Source organism: Kryptolebias marmoratus, linkage group LG17 (assembly GCF_001649575.2).
Source record: "Kryptolebias marmoratus isolate JLee-2015 linkage group LG17, ASM164957v2, whole genome shotgun sequence".
NCBI classification, from domain to species: Eukaryota; Metazoa; Chordata; class Actinopteri; order Cyprinodontiformes; family Rivulidae; genus Kryptolebias; species Kryptolebias marmoratus.
This window is the reverse complement of record NC_051446.1, coordinates 9052645-9071498: the sequence shown is the minus strand read 5'-3', so window position 1 is coordinate 9071498 and position 18854 is coordinate 9052645. Positions and strand designations below refer to the sequence as shown.

Here is an 18854-nt window from a genome sequence, read left to right as displayed (position 1 = left end):
GGGGGGGGGGGGGGGGATAAACACGGAGCTTTGTTTTTATTGTACGTACGTGCAGCCGCGACAGTAGCCCGATGCATAGCGTCCTAAAAAGTGCAAAGAATCAGCCACGTTGTGCCACAGATACAGCTCACAGATTAATGACCACAGAGGAAGGAAGAGTCGAGGCGCAGATGCTCGGATACTCCGATCAGATTAAAGGACGAACGAGAAGCTGGAGAGTCGTCACAAATACTGAAACTCAGAATGGTTTGGGGGGGGGGGGTTATATACAAGAAGTTAAATTTGAAAAAAAAAAAAAAATGGTAAAGGAGTGAAAGGTGAGTAGAAGTGAACCGACCCCTTCCCCCTTCACCCAAAACAAAAAGACAGGAAGTGACATCATTGGACAACTGCTCTGCTGTTGGACACTGTCGAAATAATCCCGTTTAACCCTTTCACCCCGGCGCTCTGCTTTAATCAGGATCAGGGATTCTGTTTTTTTTTTTTTTCTTTTCTTTTTTTTTGTGTTTACCAGAAAATATCCTCTTTTGCGGTCTACATATTAAAAACCTGTACACACAAATCATAGAAAAATAAAACCTCGGCTCGCCTCTGAACACGTTAGCGAAGTATCTGCCTTCATTTGACTGAATTGTGTTTAACAGTCACAGGAGACTCACACCGTGACCGAATCCACAGGTTAAAGGGGCGGAGGGATTCTTGGGACCACCAGGAAGGCAATAAATACTCAAAATATGTTAGATTTCGTCAAAACGCCCACAGATCCTGACCACTTTGGTCCCTGCTACTTTCCGTCAGGTAAAAGGTGCTTTTAAACAGAATGGAGGTGAGTGCACAGGCTGAGACAGGGAAGCAATGTGGGGGAAAAGGAATGAGATGTTCCAAAAGGACAAAATAAAAGGACTTTAGCTCTCCTGATATCCAGTGTGATGGAACGAGAGAAGAAGTGGGCCGGTAGGATGGGGGACGAGATCGATGGATCGAGCAGGTCTACTGATTCTTCTTGTCCTCTGGGGGGGAGTAGGGAGGAGGTTTGTCCTGGGGAGAGAAGGACAGCTGCTGTTAGTGGGCGTTTAATCCCACAGGGAGGCAATTTTGGCTTCGCTCACAGAAACAAAGGACCCGAAACGGGAGCATGGGCGACATCATGCGCAACATCAGAAATACACAAAGACGGGCTCGCTTTCTTTTGCACAACGCAAAGCTGACGTTTGTTGCCTTTTTTGTGGATTGATAAATTCTCCACATTAGTATTCTTTCAGGCAGATGTGTCCAAAGTTTGCTTCAGAGCGGTTCGGTTTTCTCTTTTTGAAAACATAATCGTCACGCTTGGTCAAAATACCACAGGCTGACATATTTATCACTGTTGTCAGCACAACCTTTGACCTTAAAACCTTGGACAAGTAATATACTATACTGCTTTGAGTCATTTCTAAAAGCCTGGTTTTCTTTCATTTATTCCAACACATTTTTTTTTTTGCACAAATGCCAAGGGCCAGCTTGAGACGGGTTCTTTAATCGGTTCCTCTGACGGACCGAACCCGTAAAAGAGACGCTAAACTCTTCGCAGGGGGAGTCAAATCCCTTCCAGCTTCTCACAAGCTGAAGAGAATAATGAAAACCACAGCAGGAAACGTAACCGATGCGGTAATTCTTCAGGGCACTTCATTTCAGTTGCTTTGTTAGGAGGTGGTCAAAATCAGGTTAGCATAGATCATAAAAATATTACATTTACTGGATGGTGAAAAGTCTGGGTGTAGATTGAAGTAAACTGAATTAAACTGAAATTGAATATCTGATGACAAATCGAAGATTTGGGATAGTTGGAGGACATAATGTGACCCCCAGACTGGCTCCTTTTCTTTAGCTTCAACAGACAATATAGTTGACATTTTGTAAACAAACACCAAAGCTCAGATTTCAACACTAGACTGAAGTATGCAGCTTAAAAATGTAGAGATTTTTCTTATTATTATTTCCATATTTTCCAAATTAAAAGTGTTTGAGTCTCCTGGAAATGACTCCCATTGTTATCCTGGTCTCAGTGAGGTTTGGGAACCCCTGATCTACACTTAAGGTACGCTCTTAGAAAAGGAAAAAGTAGCACGTGAGCATAGAAACTAATTAAATAAGGTCAAATCTTCACCACCCGTAAAAAAAAGAAGCTGCATGACAGCTGAGCCTAAAAAGACCTACAGCAGCAGTGGGCACCGGGAGGATTACCTGCGGCAGGTACACGTGGGTGGGAGGCAGAGTGGCACGGCTGGCGCTCGCCGCTGCCTCGGCTGCTTTGGCCTCCGCTGGGAAGGAGAGCGAGAGAAAGAGGGGGGGGGAGAGTTAACGTGGCTTTAACTGTTAATGTCCGGTACACATGAGACAAGGAGTTCATCAGGACTGAGTTTCAAAAACACTCCTGCAGAAGGACACATTAGTTAGTCAGCAACCATTTTCATCATATTTGAAATGGTTTTCTCACCTTTTTACACAAGTTATAAATGAATTCTCCTCCTTAAAAAGGTAGGTCACTTGAAGTAAAAGTAACCTGTGAGCATTTTACATGATTCTCTACCAGTCGAACATTAACTTTGTAAACGTTCTGATTTTCCTGTTTTTTTGTTGTTTTTTTTTGGCTTGCAAGATACAATTAATAGAATACAATTTTATTTATAAAGCCCTTTAAAACCAACACCGTTGACCAAAGTGCTGTACACCGACGAAATAAAAACGCAAGAGGTAAAACCTGTAAAGCTCTAAAACAATAACTTTAAAATCAAATCAAATACGATCAAAGCGATACAACAGTTAAAACCATAAAACAATTAAAAAAAAACAATAAAAAGAAAAGCCAGTGTCTTAATGTGATTTAGGAGATGATTTAAAAACAGGAGGCGAGTCGGGCTGTCTGATTTGGAGAGGCAGATCGTTCCACGGACAGGTGCGGACTTTCAAATCAATCTGGAAACGAACTGGAAGCAGCGGCGTTCTGAAGCAGCTGGAGTCAAGCGGCTGGCGGCTGGCTCAGCCCGACACGAAGTGTGCTGCAGTAATCTGAACGGGTTGACATGAAAGCATGGATTAAAATCTCAAAGTGATGCCGTGACAGACACAGTTTGACCTCAGCCAGCTGTCTTAACCCTCCTGAAACCCTCAAAAGAGAGAGCGATAGAGAGAGGCAGAGAAGCCCTTGTAAGTTTGGATCAATTTGACCCGAAGGCCGCGGGAGGGAGTAAATGATTAAAACTGGACTTGACCGCTGGTTTGAGCTGAGCGTCGAGCTTTAGGGTCTCTGTCCGGCTTCACACCCAGGTTTGTTGCTGTGAGTCAGGACCCAGATCAGCACGGACTTTGGAAGCGCCACTGGACCCAAATGACAACCTCGGCCTTTTCTTCATTCAGATGTTCACCGACATCCATGTCTTGATTGCTTCAGTTCAGTCCAGTAGTTGGTTCACAGAGTCATGATTATCCTGTTTTAGTAGCAGATAGATTTGGGTGTCATCGGTATAAAACTGGAAGGCATTATCATGTTTCTGGAGAATAGATCTAATAGGGAGTAAGTACAGAGAAAAGAGAAGAGGGCCAAGTATGGAGCCCGGAGGCACTCTGCAAGTAAGAGGTGGATCAGAGGACTCAATGGCTCCAACATGGACACAAAAACTTCTCTGTTGAAGAGGATCTAAACCAGTTTAAAGCTACACCCTGCACACCGACCCAGTTCTCCGGACGAGACAGGAGGATCTGATGGTCCACAGTGTCCGAGGCAGCTGTTGGGTCCAACAGCAGCAAAGCAACACATCGACTAGAGGCTGTGGCTAAAAGAACAAGGTTAAAAGCCGAGTGCCGACCCAGTACTGCGCTAGGCTTTAAAGCCAGACTGAAACACCTCGAGAAGGTTGTGCTCATTTAGGTGTGAGCCCACAGCTGTGTGTCCATTTGCTTTGCCAAGCTGCCATTTATAACAACGAGCACAGAAGGAGCCAAGGTAGGTGTGTGTGTGTGGGGGGGGGGGGTAAATAAATAACTCTTTAGGACCAGATCATTCGAAAAAGAAGTCGTGAATCTTTTCACATTGTGTTCCTCTCTGTAGGATTCAAACTCTGTAGCCCACAGAGTCAAACGTAGACACAGAGGCTCAGATAAATTCATACACCGCCACTAATGTTTGGTTAAATGTCTCTTAGCGAGCTGTACGTCCTCGACCACAGGCTTTTTGTCCCCGTCAACAAACTTCTGACCCCATTCTGTCTGGATATTTAACCACTCTTTTTGGCGAAATTAAAAAATTTAAACTGGTTGTTTTCTTTGTACAGACCGGGCTTTAAACACAGTCCACAAATTGTCAATCAAACTGAAGTCAGGGCTTCTGATGTGTTTGGAGGCAGACCTCCTTCTTCGTCCCTGCACCCAACCACCAAATCTGAAGTTGTTCAGAAACGCCACTAAAAGACCTTGCCAACTGTTGTAAATCTACAGCTTACTATTATTATTGCTTTTAAAAGTCATTCAAGTTGAATGTTGTATAATCATTAAAGCCCAAATTAATACGGCATCCATGCCAGTGATGGATGTAAACGTTTGATTGGAACTTTATCTTCATTTTGAGGACTACTGTCTTGCTGAAAGCTTCCCTAAAATGGCCTCCATCAGCTTAAAGAAAGCTTGTGAATTAATCCCAGTGATTTGCTCCTAAGTTGGATTTGTTGTACATCAGAACAATAATCTTTTCAACAGACTATGTCTTATTATTTTACCAGAGCTTTGCTCGTGTACTGCCTGATTTACCGTAGGCTTAAAAAATGTTGTCATCTTTGTAAAGTGCACACATCATACACAAAGACAGACGAACACCAGCGGGGCGTGTTCGAGCTTCCACCTGACTGTGTCACGGGCGCTGAGTGCGCTTCACCTGAAGAAAACCTATTTTGCTGTGACTGAACGTCCTGCAAACTCGTGCAGTATAAAATCTAAAACGTGTGTTGGAACCTACACACGTCTTCTTACATCTCCAACTCCAGTCTGCTCAGAATAACTTGTTAAAAACAGCACTTTAAAGCAAAAAGACTTGGGTTTGTACACATAAAAGCATGTTCAGTAAAAAGCTTACGAGCACACGCTGATGAGGTCAAAAATGTCAGAAGAAATTGAGCCAAACAAAACGAATTATTTATAATTCTACTAACAGGCAGGAACTTTTCATTCCTAAAGCAAATGAGAGCCACCGAGGTGTTTCCATGCTTCCTAAATAATTTATCCTCCTCTGTTCTCAGTCGGAGCGTCTGCGTCTGACAGACTCACCTGCTGCAGAGGAAGGCAGGTCAGGGTCGTGTGGCAGCTGCTGACCCAGAGGAGCAGAATAAGGAGGCGGGGGGACGTAGCTGGCAGAAGCGTCAAACGCCGGGGGGGTTGGGTAGAACCCACCTGGATAGGAGAAGGAAAAAAAAAAAAATCAATCAACTTTATTTATATAGCACATTTTAAGAACCACAGGGGTAGCCAAAGTGCTGTACAATAGATAGATAAAAACGGTAAAAAGGAAATAGATAAAACAAATAAACAGATAAAAAGATAAATAGATAAAAAGAGACATACACATACGGGTTCACAGCAGGTATGTTTTAGGTGCCAAGAAAGTCCCAGTGTGTTAAAAGCCAAAGAATAAAAGTGTGTTTTTAAAAGAGATTTAAAAACAGGAAGAGAGGAGGCCTGTCTGACACTCAGGGGTAAATTGTTCCAGAGCTTGGGAGTAGCAACAGCAAATGCTCTGTCGCCTCTGAGCTTCAGCCTAGTTTTGGGGACTGTCAGCAGTAACTGATCAGCTGATCTTAGGGATCGGGGCGGGCAGTAAGGCTGAAGCAGCTCAGATAGATATGGTGGGGCCAAGTTGTTCAAGCATTTAAAAACAAATAACAGGAGCTTAAAATGAATTCTGTAGTGCACAGGGAGCCAATGAAGGGACGCCAAAATGGGAGTAATGTGCTCGCGCCTACGGGCCCGAGTTAACAAACGAGCGGCAGAGTTCTGCACAAGCTGCAGACGGGCTAGAGAGGTCTGGCTAATGCCTACATACAGTGCATTACAGTAGTCGAGACGAGCTGTAATAAAAGTGTGGATTAATTTCTCAAGGTCAGATCTTGTTAGGATTGGTTTGACCTNTTGATATTTGACGAAGCTGATAAAAACTTTTCTGAACAACACTGCTGATCTGTTTTTCAAATTTAAAATCAGAGTCAAACTTCACCCCCAGGTTGGTGACACAGTCCGTGAGATAAAATGACAGTGAGCCAAGATCTACACTGGGAGAGGAACAACAACTCGGTCCAAATAACATAACTTCTGTCTTATTCTCATTAAGACTAAGGAAAAAAAAAAAATGATGAAGAAGCAGCAAATAAGCTGAGCTGATGATAAGATAGCAGCGGCATTTATTTCAGCCCCGACCTGCAGGGGGCGTGGGGTAAGAGTAGCCAGGAGGAGGTCCTTGGGGGTACATTCCATTAGCAGGGGGAGGAGGGTAAGCATAAGCGCCGTTAGCCATGTAGGGACAGCCTCCAAATCCGGGCGTCACGGGTTGTCCTTTGGTTGCTGAAACGTAAAGAACCATCATCAGAATCGCTTTATTTACAACCTGAAGGAGATCTCTGAGCTCAGCGGCGTTGTTACCCCACCTGCAGCCGCAACCTGCAGCATGTACTGGCCGAACTCTATGGCTCCCCCGGCAGCGAAGACGAGCTTGAACGCAGCGCTGCCCTCCCAGCCACCTGTGACACGGAACACACAACGGATCAGATGCGTTTTCGCTGCGGCGCCTTGGGGCTGAACGACGCCTGAGCGCGTGGCTCTACCTCCGGGCTCGGCGCTGACGGCGCCCTTGACGTAGTTGGCCCCCAGGACGGGCTGCTTGATCTCGCAGCTCTTCATCAGGTAGAAGGGCATCATGAAGGACTGCAGTGCGTCGCGTCCTTTGGCCAGGAAGATCACCTGGAACAGAAACGGCGTCTGGTGAGACGAACTATGGGAACGTCCTGTGAACTCAGGGAAGATCTAGGAAGGAGAACCGAAGATTTACACAAGTCGGGAATGCCTTTTGGAGCCATTTCTAAACAATTTCAGATTCCAAGATCATCAGTTCAAACATTTGTACTTCTTCTTTTTCTTTCAGCTGTTCTCTTTTCAAGGATCGCCTCTAACTCTGTCTTCTGTGTCCTCTGTCCTCACTCCAACTACCTCCATGTCCTCTCTAACTGCATCCATATATCTCCTCTTTGTCTTTTTCCCAGCAGCTGCATCTCTAACATCCTTCTACCAATATACCCACTGTCCCTCCTCTGCACATGTCCAAACCATCTCAGTCTGGCCTCTCTAACTTTATCTCCCAGTCGTTCAACCTGTGCTGGACCTCTGATGACCTCATTCCTAATCCTGTCCATCCTCGTCCCTCCCAATGAGAACCTCAACATCTTCAGCTCTGCCACTTCTCACCACCATCTTGTAAACCTTTCCTTTGACCTTTGCTGTCACCCTTTCGTCGCATTTGTGCGCAAGTACAAATTATTCCGATGTGTCCCCACTTTGCCACGGCAAGGAAGAAGACCCAAACTGTCCCCCTCAGGCGAAACGCAATTAGTCAGGATGTCCAGGAAAACAAATCTACTCATTTAAAATCAAATTGACCAATTTTATTGAGAAGAGTGGTCAAATATCAGCCAGAATCATGCCTGCGGTCGAGGTGCAAGCTGCTGAGACATGACACCACAAATTAGTCGGGATGTTTGGATATAATCGAGCCTGTAGTCTTTGATCCTGTCTGGATCAGAAAGAAATACACAAGAAATTCAAACTTGTGCGCCTAGTTGTTGTTTTTAAAATGTCAGTGAAGTTGTTTGCCATAATTAGTCCAGGCTGTTGTTAATGTACGTTTATTTTTAAACCAATGCTGTGAAAACTACAGAGCACAAGTAAAGACAAAAAAGTAAGCATTTATGGTATCAAAACGAGAGCTGCTTCTTTAAAACGCAGCTTGTCGTCCAGTATGTCTTGTGCGTGACAATCGGGCGTTTCTCTCTGATAAGGGGACAGTTCTAGGTGGGACAGCATCGTGAGCTGACGGCAGGAAACATGTCGGGAGTCACTCACCCTGTAAGGTGTTAAGTAGACGCTGCCCTTTTTGCTTTTTCTGAAGGCTTCGGGCAGACTGTCGGCGTCACAGAAGACCAACTCGACGTTGTCATGGTTCATCAACACGCTGGTGGGAAAATGACACAGAATTAGGAAATTTTAAAACAAAGGAATGACAAAACATGAATTAATTTTTTAATTACATACTGCGAGGTCAAATCGAAACATTTTCCCCCCTTAAATCACGGCCAACCCTCCATGTAAGTCTAATAAAGGCATTTGTTGAAGGAATGCATCTCACCCGCTGCCTTTTAGGCTTTAAATTAAGATCAGCTCTATCTTAATCTGTTAGCTCTTGAAGGAGTTAGAGACATTTTTAGGTTGACGCCAAAAGTTAAAGCTAAAGTTTGAAGCACAGATGTCACACAGTGAGCTGTGTTTAGAGCGTCTGTTGACAATGACTCTCAGCTACTACCACGCCGAGCTTTTAGCTCAATATCTGTCAAACTGACCGAGTTAGAGTCGCTTATGTGTTTGCTGATCTTTATCCGCTGTGGCGGCCATCCTAAACTGAGCGGACTCCAAAAGTTATTGGGCTGTAGGTGGACGGCCAGTGATCGGTCTCTGAAAATTTCATGAAATTGCATCCGCTGGGTCATGAGATATTTCGCTAACAAGACAGGCAGAGCTGGCCGTGATGGTTAAGGGAAGAGTTTTTAAAACAGTTCTCAGGCAATCGGTGAGCACTCGGGGCACCCTTTGGGGATGACTCTCAGCTACGGACACGCCAACTTTCAGCTCAGAGTCAGATAAACTGAATCAGTTGTAGCCATTTTCGGGTTTGCTAAGGTCGCTTAGCTGCGGCGGCCATCTTGAATGGGCTTGCCTCGAAGCCTAATCAGCTGCAGACGGCATCCACTGGTTGCTTTCTGCAAGCCTCAGTAAAATCCATGCAGTGATTCTTAAGATATTTTGCTAACAGACAGACACACACATACATGGGGTGGGGGGGCAAAACATTGAGCTGATTGGGTAACTGCGCAAAACATGACCCATCATCACCCAGCCTTAGTCCCAACTAAAAGGATTAGTTTCATCCCGTCTCGTGACAGAGCCAGTAGTACGTCACACCGGCAGCTGCTCGGTTCCTGTATGTTCTCGAAAAAACCCGTCAGTGAGAATTAATGAATAAACACACAGCCCGTCAGAGCCCAGCAGCAGGCCGGGCAGCCAGCAGCAGCAGAAGCAGCGGCAGCGTAGGTGTGCTAACGCTCATAGCGCGGAGGAGCACGGGCCCCCCGGGCCCCCCAGTCCCGTCAGGTGGCTCCCGCCTCCCAGGCAGCCTGCTCCGCTCCGCTCGGCGGTCGGAGGTGATGACGGGTGATGATGGCGTCACAACAAACCGAAGGCCGTGCTCTGGCTATGCGCTGACACAAGAGCGTGGCTCAGCAGAACTCCGCGAGAATTTTCAACAACCATTAATGTCGCATTTTATTTATTTTATTATTTTTTTAGACGTAGAGTCGCCACAATTAGGCCCTTGTTTATTAATTTGTTTGCTCTACAACAAAGCACCTTCTTTTAGTTCTTCACAGCACATTTTCTGTCCTGGTTAACAGTGAGGGCAGCGTAGTGTTTACATTAGCTCCGAGCGAAGCTCTTGCCCAGTAAGAGCCGTCAGTGTTGAGTGTTTCCCCCAGCCCGTAAGCTAATGTTACCTCTCACTGTTGTTGATGATAACTCCGCCGGACTCCGAGTGGTTCTGGTTCAGAGTCATGTCGACGGGGCCTCCAGAGTTTCTCACAGCAGCAACAGATCAATGCTTGTCTTAGTTTATCCGGAAAACAAGAATAGAAAAGAAAAAAGTCGCGTTTAAAGGCCTTTCTTTAAAAAAAAAAAAAAAAGCTTCGGCAGCTTTCCGCTTTACCTTGGTAACGGTTGTTAGGATAATGCCGAGGTTTGGTGCTGCACCTGCCCTTACGTAGTGACGTCAGAGACGTTAACAATAACGTAACGCGACGTCGACAACTACAGGACCTAAGCGCTTTACAGCACACTAAATGAATCATAACAGTGAACAAAAAAACAAACAAATAAAACAACATAAAAACATTCAAAATAAACTAAAATGTCGATATTTCACATTGTGTCTAAATCCAATAGGAAAAAGAGATGAGTTTTAGAAAGGGATTTAAACAAAATAAAATGATAAGATGGGATCTCATCATTTTGATTTAGAGGATTTTTTTTCTTATCGGAGTGGCAGATAAGAAAAGTATTAGTACCAGTATGGAGACAAAATAGATCCAAAATACCTGTGCGTGTGTAAAAGGATTTGTGCGTGTGTAAAAGGATTTGTGCTTGTGTAAAAATATTTGTGCGTGTGTAAAAGGATTTGTGCGTGTGTAAAAATATTTGTGCGTGTGTAAAAGGATTTGTGCGTGTGTAAAAGGATTTGTGCGTGTGTAAAAATATTTGTGCGTGTGTAAAAGGATTTGTGTGTGTGTAAAAGGATTTGTGCGTGTGTAAAAATATTTGTGCGTGTGTAAAAATGTATTTGTAACTCGTGTAAGCATCTTTGTGTGTAAGTTTGGATAGTTGTATCTGTGAAACATGATTGTAAGCCTTAAAAAGAAAATAAACCTTTTCCTACGCCTCCAAATGTTGAAAAAGTACACACAAGTCGCCAGACACACACACACAAAACTGCAGTTACGTACAGATCCAGTTACGAGTGCACAACTATTTTTGAGACTCATTTCAGCTTCCGGGGAGCTCCCAGATTTGTGCGTAGATGTTGCGTTTAGGTGCTAGTAGAAAGCTGGGTCATCTGAGTTTTCTTCTGAACTTTTTTTTTTCCATAGTTCATATTGAACAATATGAACAAACAGTTGACTCCAGTAATAGTTAATGGCAAAGTTTTAAGCAAAACTCTTGTGTGATCAGTTAGCACTCGGAGTATGTGTTGGAAGTGACTCTCAGCTATTACCACACCAAGCCTCAGCTCAATATCTGTGAAACTGTTTCAGTTATAGCCAGTTTTGTGTTTTCTAAGGTTGATTAGCTGTGGCAGCCATCTTGAATCAAATTGATTCCTAAAGGTAATCGGCTGTAGATGTACATCCAGTGATCACTTTCTGACAGTTTCATTAAAACCCACCCAATGGTTTGTGAGATATTTTGCTAACAGACACACAACACATAAGGCTCACGCGTGGCCTCGCGCTCGCATCTGCAAACCAGCGCTGAGCGGAGATGTCTGTTATTTCGCATTCCAGCACAACACGGGGTGCAAGCTGAAGAAAAAGCAATAAGTCAGTTACTGACGTTACCACCTTCAACAGGAAGTGATGACTTCCGGCGGCTGTGTGACACTACATCGAAATACATTGCGCAGACACACACACACACACACGCAGCTTCCTCATAGCTCACACACACTTGAACCTTCAGCTGTCCAAGAAGGAGACTGCTGATCAGACACCAGCATCATGTCGGGGCAAAGTGAGCACAGCAGCAAGGCCGAGAATCAGCTTCAAGCACCCGAACAGGTGAAGTTCACATTCACTTCAAAAAGATTCGCAATGTGCTTATCGTGCGTCTAACTATAGGTCTGCTACTTTCAGATCATGTCTATATGAGGATGCACAGTTAACCTAAACTGTCCGATAGTTTTAGGACACATTTGTTGGGTTTGGCCAGTTTGTTCAGAGAGTTCTCGGCTCTTTTTTGATCTAAAGCTAAAACTAAAATTCCATCTGAAAGCTGAGTCACTGTCTCCAACATCTGATGATTATGACTCAGGGGTTTAAAATACATGTCGAGATCAGACTTAGCAGACTTTTCCAGGCAGGGGTTTTCTCAAAAATGCAATATTTCGGGGGGTTTTTGTCCACTCTTTGGAGTAGAGCACAAATGAACAATTTAGACCTTTTGGAGAGAGTTTTTGGTGCATGTTTACTTCCTCCAAACAGACTGAAAATGCTTTGGATTTTGTTGGGTGATGCGTGGGACAAGGCCAGTATACGTTTTGCATATTCCTTTTAGGCGTGATATAGGAGTGATTCCCTCTCTTGAGGGGGGGGACTTTTTCCCTGGTTGGTCGGAACGTTTAGCAGCTCGTTTCCTCGCCGTCAGCCTCTGAGATGAATTCATTAGAATCAATAGAGGAAGTTCCTCTCGGAGTCAGGCTATAACAGAAACGGAAAAACAACAACTTTTTTTTTCTTTTTTTTTGTAAGCAGAGAAGCGGAGAATGATTTGATAATAAAGTGCTGCCGCTTTTCGATGTCTCGCTTGGTTTGATTTCGTAAAACTATTTGCTTTCAGAAAGTGTGCACGTTTCCCCATCTTTAAATAAGCGCTACCTTTTTTCCAGGAACATGGATCACCAAGGCACAGGCAGGTCAGTAACATCGGCTGCTGCTGAGTGCTTTTGCAATTTAAACCCATTTTTTAGGATTTGTTACGCAAAACTTCGCAGACACACTCTCACTGTCTAAGGACCTTGGGGATTCCTAACATTTCCATCATAAATACCTGTTTGTTTGGTTTTCAGCTGGAATATTTTAGCTCTTCGCTCACAAATTGGCACTCACCACAGAGTATGGCCAGGCTGATGGGACAATTAATGGCTCAGCTCAAAACACTTTATTAGCTTTATTAACATCGTCGATTGCATTTCACTCTGTAGGCAACACCGTTTTATAGAGATTCCTCCAAAGACTTAAACCCTCTGGTACGGCTCAAGGAAGGAGAAGATAGAGAGTCACCCTTATCATTTTGGGATTGGATGTTTTGCTGAGCCAGGAGACTACCACGGTCGGACATTTACATCCACTCATCAAGAACATGATTGTAAAATTAGTTTTAGTGATTGACCGGAACCGTTCTGTTTCCGGGGTTGGAGTGATTGGTCAACGCCCAGCTTCGGTGACTTTTAAAAAATAAGAACTGGGTGCACAAGCTTGAGTCTGTTGTGGATTTCCTCCAATCCACACACGGTCAAGATTATACACACAGGCTCAAACACTCCCATACACACTTCCGTTCAAATTTGGCTTAATGTCCTTGGCTTAACGGGCTTTTTTGCGTCTATCAACAAGCTTCTAGTTCTAGCCGGATGTTTGACCACTCCTATTGGTAGAGTCTACTTAAACTGGTTGGCTTCCTGCCACAAATATTCAATCTTGGCCTTGCGGAAACTTACTGTTAGCCTAATTCATAAACCAGTTCAGAAACCAGTTCCGATGTGTCCTTTTGGAACACCCAAATCTGTCCAAGTTTCAATCGTCCGTTGATTTGAGGTGAAGGGGAAGAATTGGGAGGTAGTCCTCCTTTTTTCTTCCATCCACCAGCAGGACCACCATGTTGGACAGTTGGTTCGGAAGCCTCACCTCGACTCCTCCAAACATATTTCTTGTTACTGTGACTAAACAGCTCAATCTTTGTCTCAGCTGACCATAGAACCCCTTCCCCCAGAAGGCCATCAACCTTGGAGGTGTTCTTTTTCGGGCAGGGCCTCCTTTCTCGTTTAGCACCGTCTCATTCCGGTGGCGATGTAAAGCTTGCTTCGCTGTGGACCATCGCACCACTCCACGTTCGTTTCGACGCCGACCCCTCGAAGCTCATCTTGTGCCACTTTCTTTTCCGCCTCTCACCAGCTTTCACCCGTTCATGCCCGCAAGTTTGGGCTGACGAGGAGACCCAGGGACAGGAGGGTGGGTAATTCAGGATCCCATCTCGTCCCATTTGCTCCAAAGATCGGTGCCTGAACAGAATCACGTTGAAACTGCTCTGTTCGTTCCTTTTGTTAGGATTTCAAAGAAGAGGAAAACCCGGAGGTCAAAGCAAGGCGACACAAGGAGATAGAGGTAGCGCCGTCCCTTTTATCGATGCACGTCGTACGAAACAGCATTTTTTTTTCTAATAACGCTGCCACTGATTTTGCTTCTGTTCATAGCTGAAGCCCCTGTATAAGGAGCTGCTGTATACGATTGCACATAAAATGGGTAAACCAACGTCAGTCGAGGTCTTCGCAGACAGCCAGCTCCACCAGTACATCCGGGAGGTAATCTCACTTAAGACACTTAACTCCTCCCAGTGTTTGACTTATGACTGGTGTTTTCCCCCCCATCTCTCTATCTACCAGGCTTTCACTATGACAGAATCAGAGCACAAAGACCTGGTGGAGAAATTACAGACTACAGAGGTGAGAAAAGGAAGATTTTTTTTATTTCCGAGACACGCCAAGATCTGTTGATAGATTTCCTGTGGAAAATTCTAACGTCTTGCTCCCTGGCTTGTGAAAATTGCGCCACTGGCCCCTCTTTTCCCGAGCAAATCTGATAGCTGCTGATCTGATCATCCGTTAACCCCAACAGGCCCCTGTTTACTGCTTGATGGTCACCGTGAAGGAGGCCAAAGAAATTCTGGGGAAAGACATCAGTGGTGAGTTTTTTTTTTTTTTTTGCTTGACAAAATGCCTCATCTCTCAAAAATGTCATCTCGATGACAGCGTCGGCGATATTCAGCTGATATTTCGGGAAGTCAAAGGGCTGGTTCCTTCACGATTTAAATGCATTCGGCATGCAAGGCGGACGAATATCTCTGCAGCACACGGCAGAATCGACACCGTGAGCTTGTAGTTCTATCAGGGACTCCTTAAAAGAAAGCCATTTTCAAGGCAGGCGTTATTAAGCTGTTTAGAAATTAACTTTGTACCGATAATTTCTTGTTATTAAAAAAAAGAAAACAGCGGGAAAAGTTTATGGTCATAGTTTCACATGATGACGTGGTCTCTTTAAGCACAGAGCTGAGAGAAGGCTTCCAGCTAAAAGCTAAACGCTAATTTCGGCTCATTCATGAACCGCTGAATAGATTTTTACGAAACCTTTCCCGGTAATTAATCAACGGATGTGCTGAACACATGCTCCAAGTGCCAATCGCTGCGTAGGATCTTTGCTTAAAACCGCTGCGTTAACTGCTGCAGGTAACCCTGTTTGTCTGTTAACAAAATATCTCATAAGACACTAGATAGATTCAAATGAAGCGTTCGGAGCGTCTTTCTTCACATGGACCTCTACAATTGATTCAGTTTTGAAGCTGACCCACATTAGCCAACACAAAAATGGCTTCAATTTAGTCAACGTTACAGATATTGAGCTAAGATTTGATGTGGTAGTAGCCGAGAGTCGTTCACGACACACAATCTGAGCGTGACATGTTTCGGAGTGAAACGAGCTTGTGCGTGTTATTATCAAGATTTAACCAAAATGGCTGAAATTAGTTTGAAACTCTGGCATGAAAGGCAGCTGGTGAGATGCATTCCTCCAAGGAATCTAAGTTGTTGAGTTAAATTGAAAGCTCTGCTTAAAATGTAACAAATGTTTTTGTTTTTTTTGTTCTTTAAAGCAATGACTCGTTCTAATTTGTGCAGATTTGCATTTATGGCAAGTTGCAATTGAAGGGTTTTATTACTTTAATGCTTAAAATGTGATTTGCGTGTCGTTTGACATTTTCAAAGACAGGAATTTATTTTTAGATAGAATTAGAAGGTGCGTTGGTGCTTTTACTGTGCAACCTACTCCCCCCCCCCTGTGTTTTCAACAGGTTTCAGTGACCCGTACTGCCTGCTGATGGTACTGGAAGACGAGGAAAAGAAGAAGAACAGCAGCCCAAAAGCCAAACCGTGTAAATATGTTGTAAAGGACATCGTGTCGCATGAGAAAATCTGCCAAACAGACATCAAAAAGCAAACCCTGAACCCCATTTGGAATCAAACCTTCGTGCTGTGAGTTTAAACGTGTTATCGTTTCCGGTGAATCAGATGGAGAAATTTGTTGCTCATCTTTTTTTTTTTTTCTTCTGTAGAGAGTTTAAAGATATCACTTGTGCCAGCTTCCACCTTGAGATGTGGTAAGGAAACCGCAGATTGCTTCACTTTGTCTGATTTACTATCACCCGCTACCAAAAGGTGGGGGATAATGGTTTTTGCCTGTGTGTGTGTGTTTGTGTGTGTGCACTAGCAAAAAAATAAAAAAACTTATGAACCAGAGGACAGATTGTAATGAAACTCTCAGAAAATAATCACTGGAGGCACATCTACAACTGTTTAACTCTAAGGGGTCGATCAGATTCAAAATGGCCGCGACAGCTCAGCAGTCTTAAAAAATTAATACAACTCGGTCAGCTTTACAGATATTGAGCTAAAGTTTTGTGTGACAGTAGCTGAGAGTCATCCCCAGCACACACTTGGAGCGCTAAAAGATCGTGCGAGATTTTGTGCTGAAAACTTTCCCGTTAATGATTGGAGTCAACCGTGCCTGTCTGTTAGCAAAATATTTCACAAACCACTGAATGGATTTAAATGAAACTTTCTAAAAGGAATCACTGGATGTACATCTACAGCTGACTACCTTTTGGAGACAACCCAATTCAAGACGGCCACAACAACTAATCAACCTTAGCTAACACCAAAATGGCTACAATTCAGTCATTTTTACAAACAGTGAGCTAAAATGAGAGTCATTCCCAGCACACACTTTGAGTGTGACATCTCACAACATAGCATGAGGTTGAGCATGATGTTATTTGCAAAACAGCTACAGCTTTGTCGTTTCTCAACATAAGATGATTTTTGTGTAAACCTCTGGAATGTAGGTGGCAGGCAACATGCATTCCTTTGTTCATCACGTCAAATTTACTTTGCTCTTTTGCTGCAGGGACAAAGATGAGGAGGTGTCCCTCACTCAGAAACTTGAGGAAATCAAAACCAACTTTAACAGTTTAAGGAGGTAATAACCTGTTCGTATGACTTACTGTACACATGCTGGACACTTTGGCCAAACCCTTCGATTTTATGCTCTGTTAAGGATGATTAAGGAGGCCAAAAAGGAGAAAGGCACAGATGACTTTTTGGGAAACGTCGTCTTGAAACTACAGGTAATCGATGGTCTTAGTTCTACAAGCGTTTATTATTTTATAAGCCGTTTCGCCCAGAACCTGATCGGGTCGCCATCCTGCAGGATCTTCACTGCACTGAGGACAACTGGTACAATCTGGAGCCCCGGACAGAGACGTATCCTGATCGCGGCCAGTGCCACCTCAACCTGAAGTTCATCCACAAAGCTGTAGGAGAACCTCCTCTCGCACACGCTCTGTCACGCTTCCCTGTTAGGCTGAGAAATGTGCAACCAAAATGTGCTTGTGGAAAAAAATGTACTGTAGATTTAAAGCTTGAAATACAGTCTTGGGGGGAAAAGAAAGTTCACCCTTCTTTAATTACAAGGTTTTACATATCAGAACACAATAAAAAAGGATCAGGTCTTTACCAGGTCCTAAAATAATTCAAATCTGATCTCAAGTGTAGAAAAACACACAACAGATTCCACCACGTCATTACTTATTAAACAAAAATGAAGCCAAAATGGGGAAAAAAAAAACAACTTTTGTTTTGACTTTTTTTTAAACTAACTAAACTGACTCTGGTCTTGCTGCTTTCTCAGGATTTAAGAGGTTGCTGATCAGATGTTTTGATTCACTGATCCTCATCATTGTCAGCGCCTCTAGAGAAGCAGGAGTTCTGTCAGTTTGCTGCTCTGGGGCAGACAGGTGTGTTAGCACAACACCAAGGCAGAAAGACAACAGCAATGACTTTACGGGAGCAACTATTGCTGTATGGGAAGAGTCAAAGGTCATTTCTAAACAAGTTTGAGTCCATCATGCTACAGAGAGAAAGATTAGTCCCAAAAGGGAAACATTTGAGACGGCTGCCAGTCTTCCCAGGAGTGGGTGTCCCAGCAAACTCACCCCAAGGTCAGACCGTGCAATGCTCAGAGGAACTACAAAAACCCAAACAACTTCATCTCAGACTCTACAGGCCTCAGTTTGCAGGTTAAAGGGTAAAGTTCAGACTGAACAAGTATGACTTTATTTTTTTAGAAGGATTGCCAGGAGAAAGCCTCTTTTTTTCTCAAAAAACAACATGGCAGCATGGCTTTGGTTTGTAAACCTTCACCTGAATGAATCTCAAGACTTGTGGAACAATGTACTTTAGACAGATGAGACACAAGCAAAGATGTTTACCCATGGCAAAAACTAAACTCACCATCTTAGCACAAACATGTCGTACCGTTTGTCAAGCTACGTGGTGAAATCTACCACAGAATGTCTAATGAAAGAAAGAAAGAAAGAAAGAATTAGAGTGCTTTATTGGTCCAGGCAAAGTCCGGACCTCAACCGGATTACAATCCTGTGGTGGAGAGAGCTGAGCAACTGATGTCTGCGTACCTCACTAAACTAAAGCAACGCTGTTAAGAAGAGCGGACCACAGTACCCCCACAACCATGCGGGAGACTGTTAAAGTCACACCGAAAACCACTGCTGGGGGTTACTGCAGCTGAAGATGGTTTTACAGACCTAATAATACGTCCTGATACGTGAAACAGTAGAATTGAACCAGGGCAGTCTTTCTTTTCCCGTTACTGTACATTCAAACACAAAAGGCACATCTGTTAAACACGATAGGAGCTACGGCTGTACGTGTATCTGCCAGTTGGTAGTTGGTAGTAGCTGTCAGCATGTGTTGTGTGTTTGGCAGAGAGATGGGACGCTGAGTGCTGGTCGCAGTGCTTACATTAACTACTGCGGGATTCTGCAGCAGTTCGTCCAGGCTTACATCTCCAAGCAACAGGTAAAAAAAAAAAACCTCCGTTCTCACAATCCTGCTTAAATACCCC

The 18854-nt window shown here is 44.0% G+C and overlaps 2 protein-coding genes across 3 annotated transcripts in view; one reads left to right on the top strand and one right to left on the bottom strand.

The window, feature by feature from the left end:
* Positions 1-410: 410 nt before the first annotated feature.
* On the bottom strand, positions 411-10186 carry wbp2 (WW domain binding protein 2). The gene is made up of 9 exons (XM_017416140.3): positions 10043-10186; positions 9834-9942; positions 8134-8242; positions 6843-6978; positions 6666-6758; positions 6439-6582; positions 5296-5418; positions 2224-2300; positions 411-1038 (listed from the first exon to the last, which is right to left on the bottom strand). The coding sequence occupies exons 2-9, from the start codon at positions 9890-9892 to the stop codon at positions 991-993; spliced, it is 789 nt and encodes a 262-aa protein (XP_017271629.1). The 5' UTR covers positions 9893-9942; positions 10043-10186; the 3' UTR covers positions 411-990.
* A 1335-nt stretch (positions 10187-11521) lies between these two features.
* The window catches only part of unc13d (unc-13 homolog D (C. elegans)), a 26147-nt gene continuing 18814 nt past the window's right edge, over positions 11522-18854 (top strand). Inside the window, exons 1-13 of one of the 2 annotated variants that reach the window (XM_017416131.3) lie at positions 11522-11666; positions 12494-12520; positions 13779-13835; positions 13932-13988; positions 14078-14185; positions 14267-14326; positions 14499-14565; positions 15727-15907; positions 15988-16032; positions 16839-16910; positions 16989-17058; positions 17142-17246; positions 18716-18808. In XM_017416131.3, the coding sequence (XP_017271620.1) occupies positions 11607-11666; positions 12494-12520; positions 13779-13835; positions 13932-13988; positions 14078-14185; positions 14267-14326; positions 14499-14565; positions 15727-15907; positions 15988-16032; positions 16839-16910; positions 16989-17058; positions 17142-17246; positions 18716-18808 (1002 nt within the window). In that variant the 5' untranslated portion in view covers positions 11522-11606. The remainder of the gene's footprint in view (positions 11667-12493; positions 12521-13778; positions 13836-13931; positions 13989-14077; positions 14186-14266; positions 14327-14498; positions 14566-15726; positions 15908-15987; positions 16033-16838; positions 16911-16988; positions 17059-17141; positions 17247-18715; positions 18809-18854) is intronic. The other variant, XM_017416132.3, reaches the window with a different exon arrangement.

What these genes read in the sequence shown, in the direction of transcription:
- wbp2 (XM_017416140.3), bottom strand. Translation starts at nt 9,892, where the DNA reads ATGACTCTGAACCAGAACCACTCGGAGTCCGGCGGAGTTATCATCAAC. An exon ending in ATCATCAACAACAGTGAGAG is followed by an intron (nt 8,243 to 9,833) that starts GTAACATTAGCT and finishes TTTTCCCACCAG; the next exon opens with CGTGTTGATGAACCATGACA. An exon ending in TTACCCCACGCCCCCTGCAG is followed by an intron (nt 5,419 to 6,438) that starts GTCGGGGCTGAA and finishes TCTCCTATCCAG; the next exon opens with GTGGGTTCTACCCAACCCCC.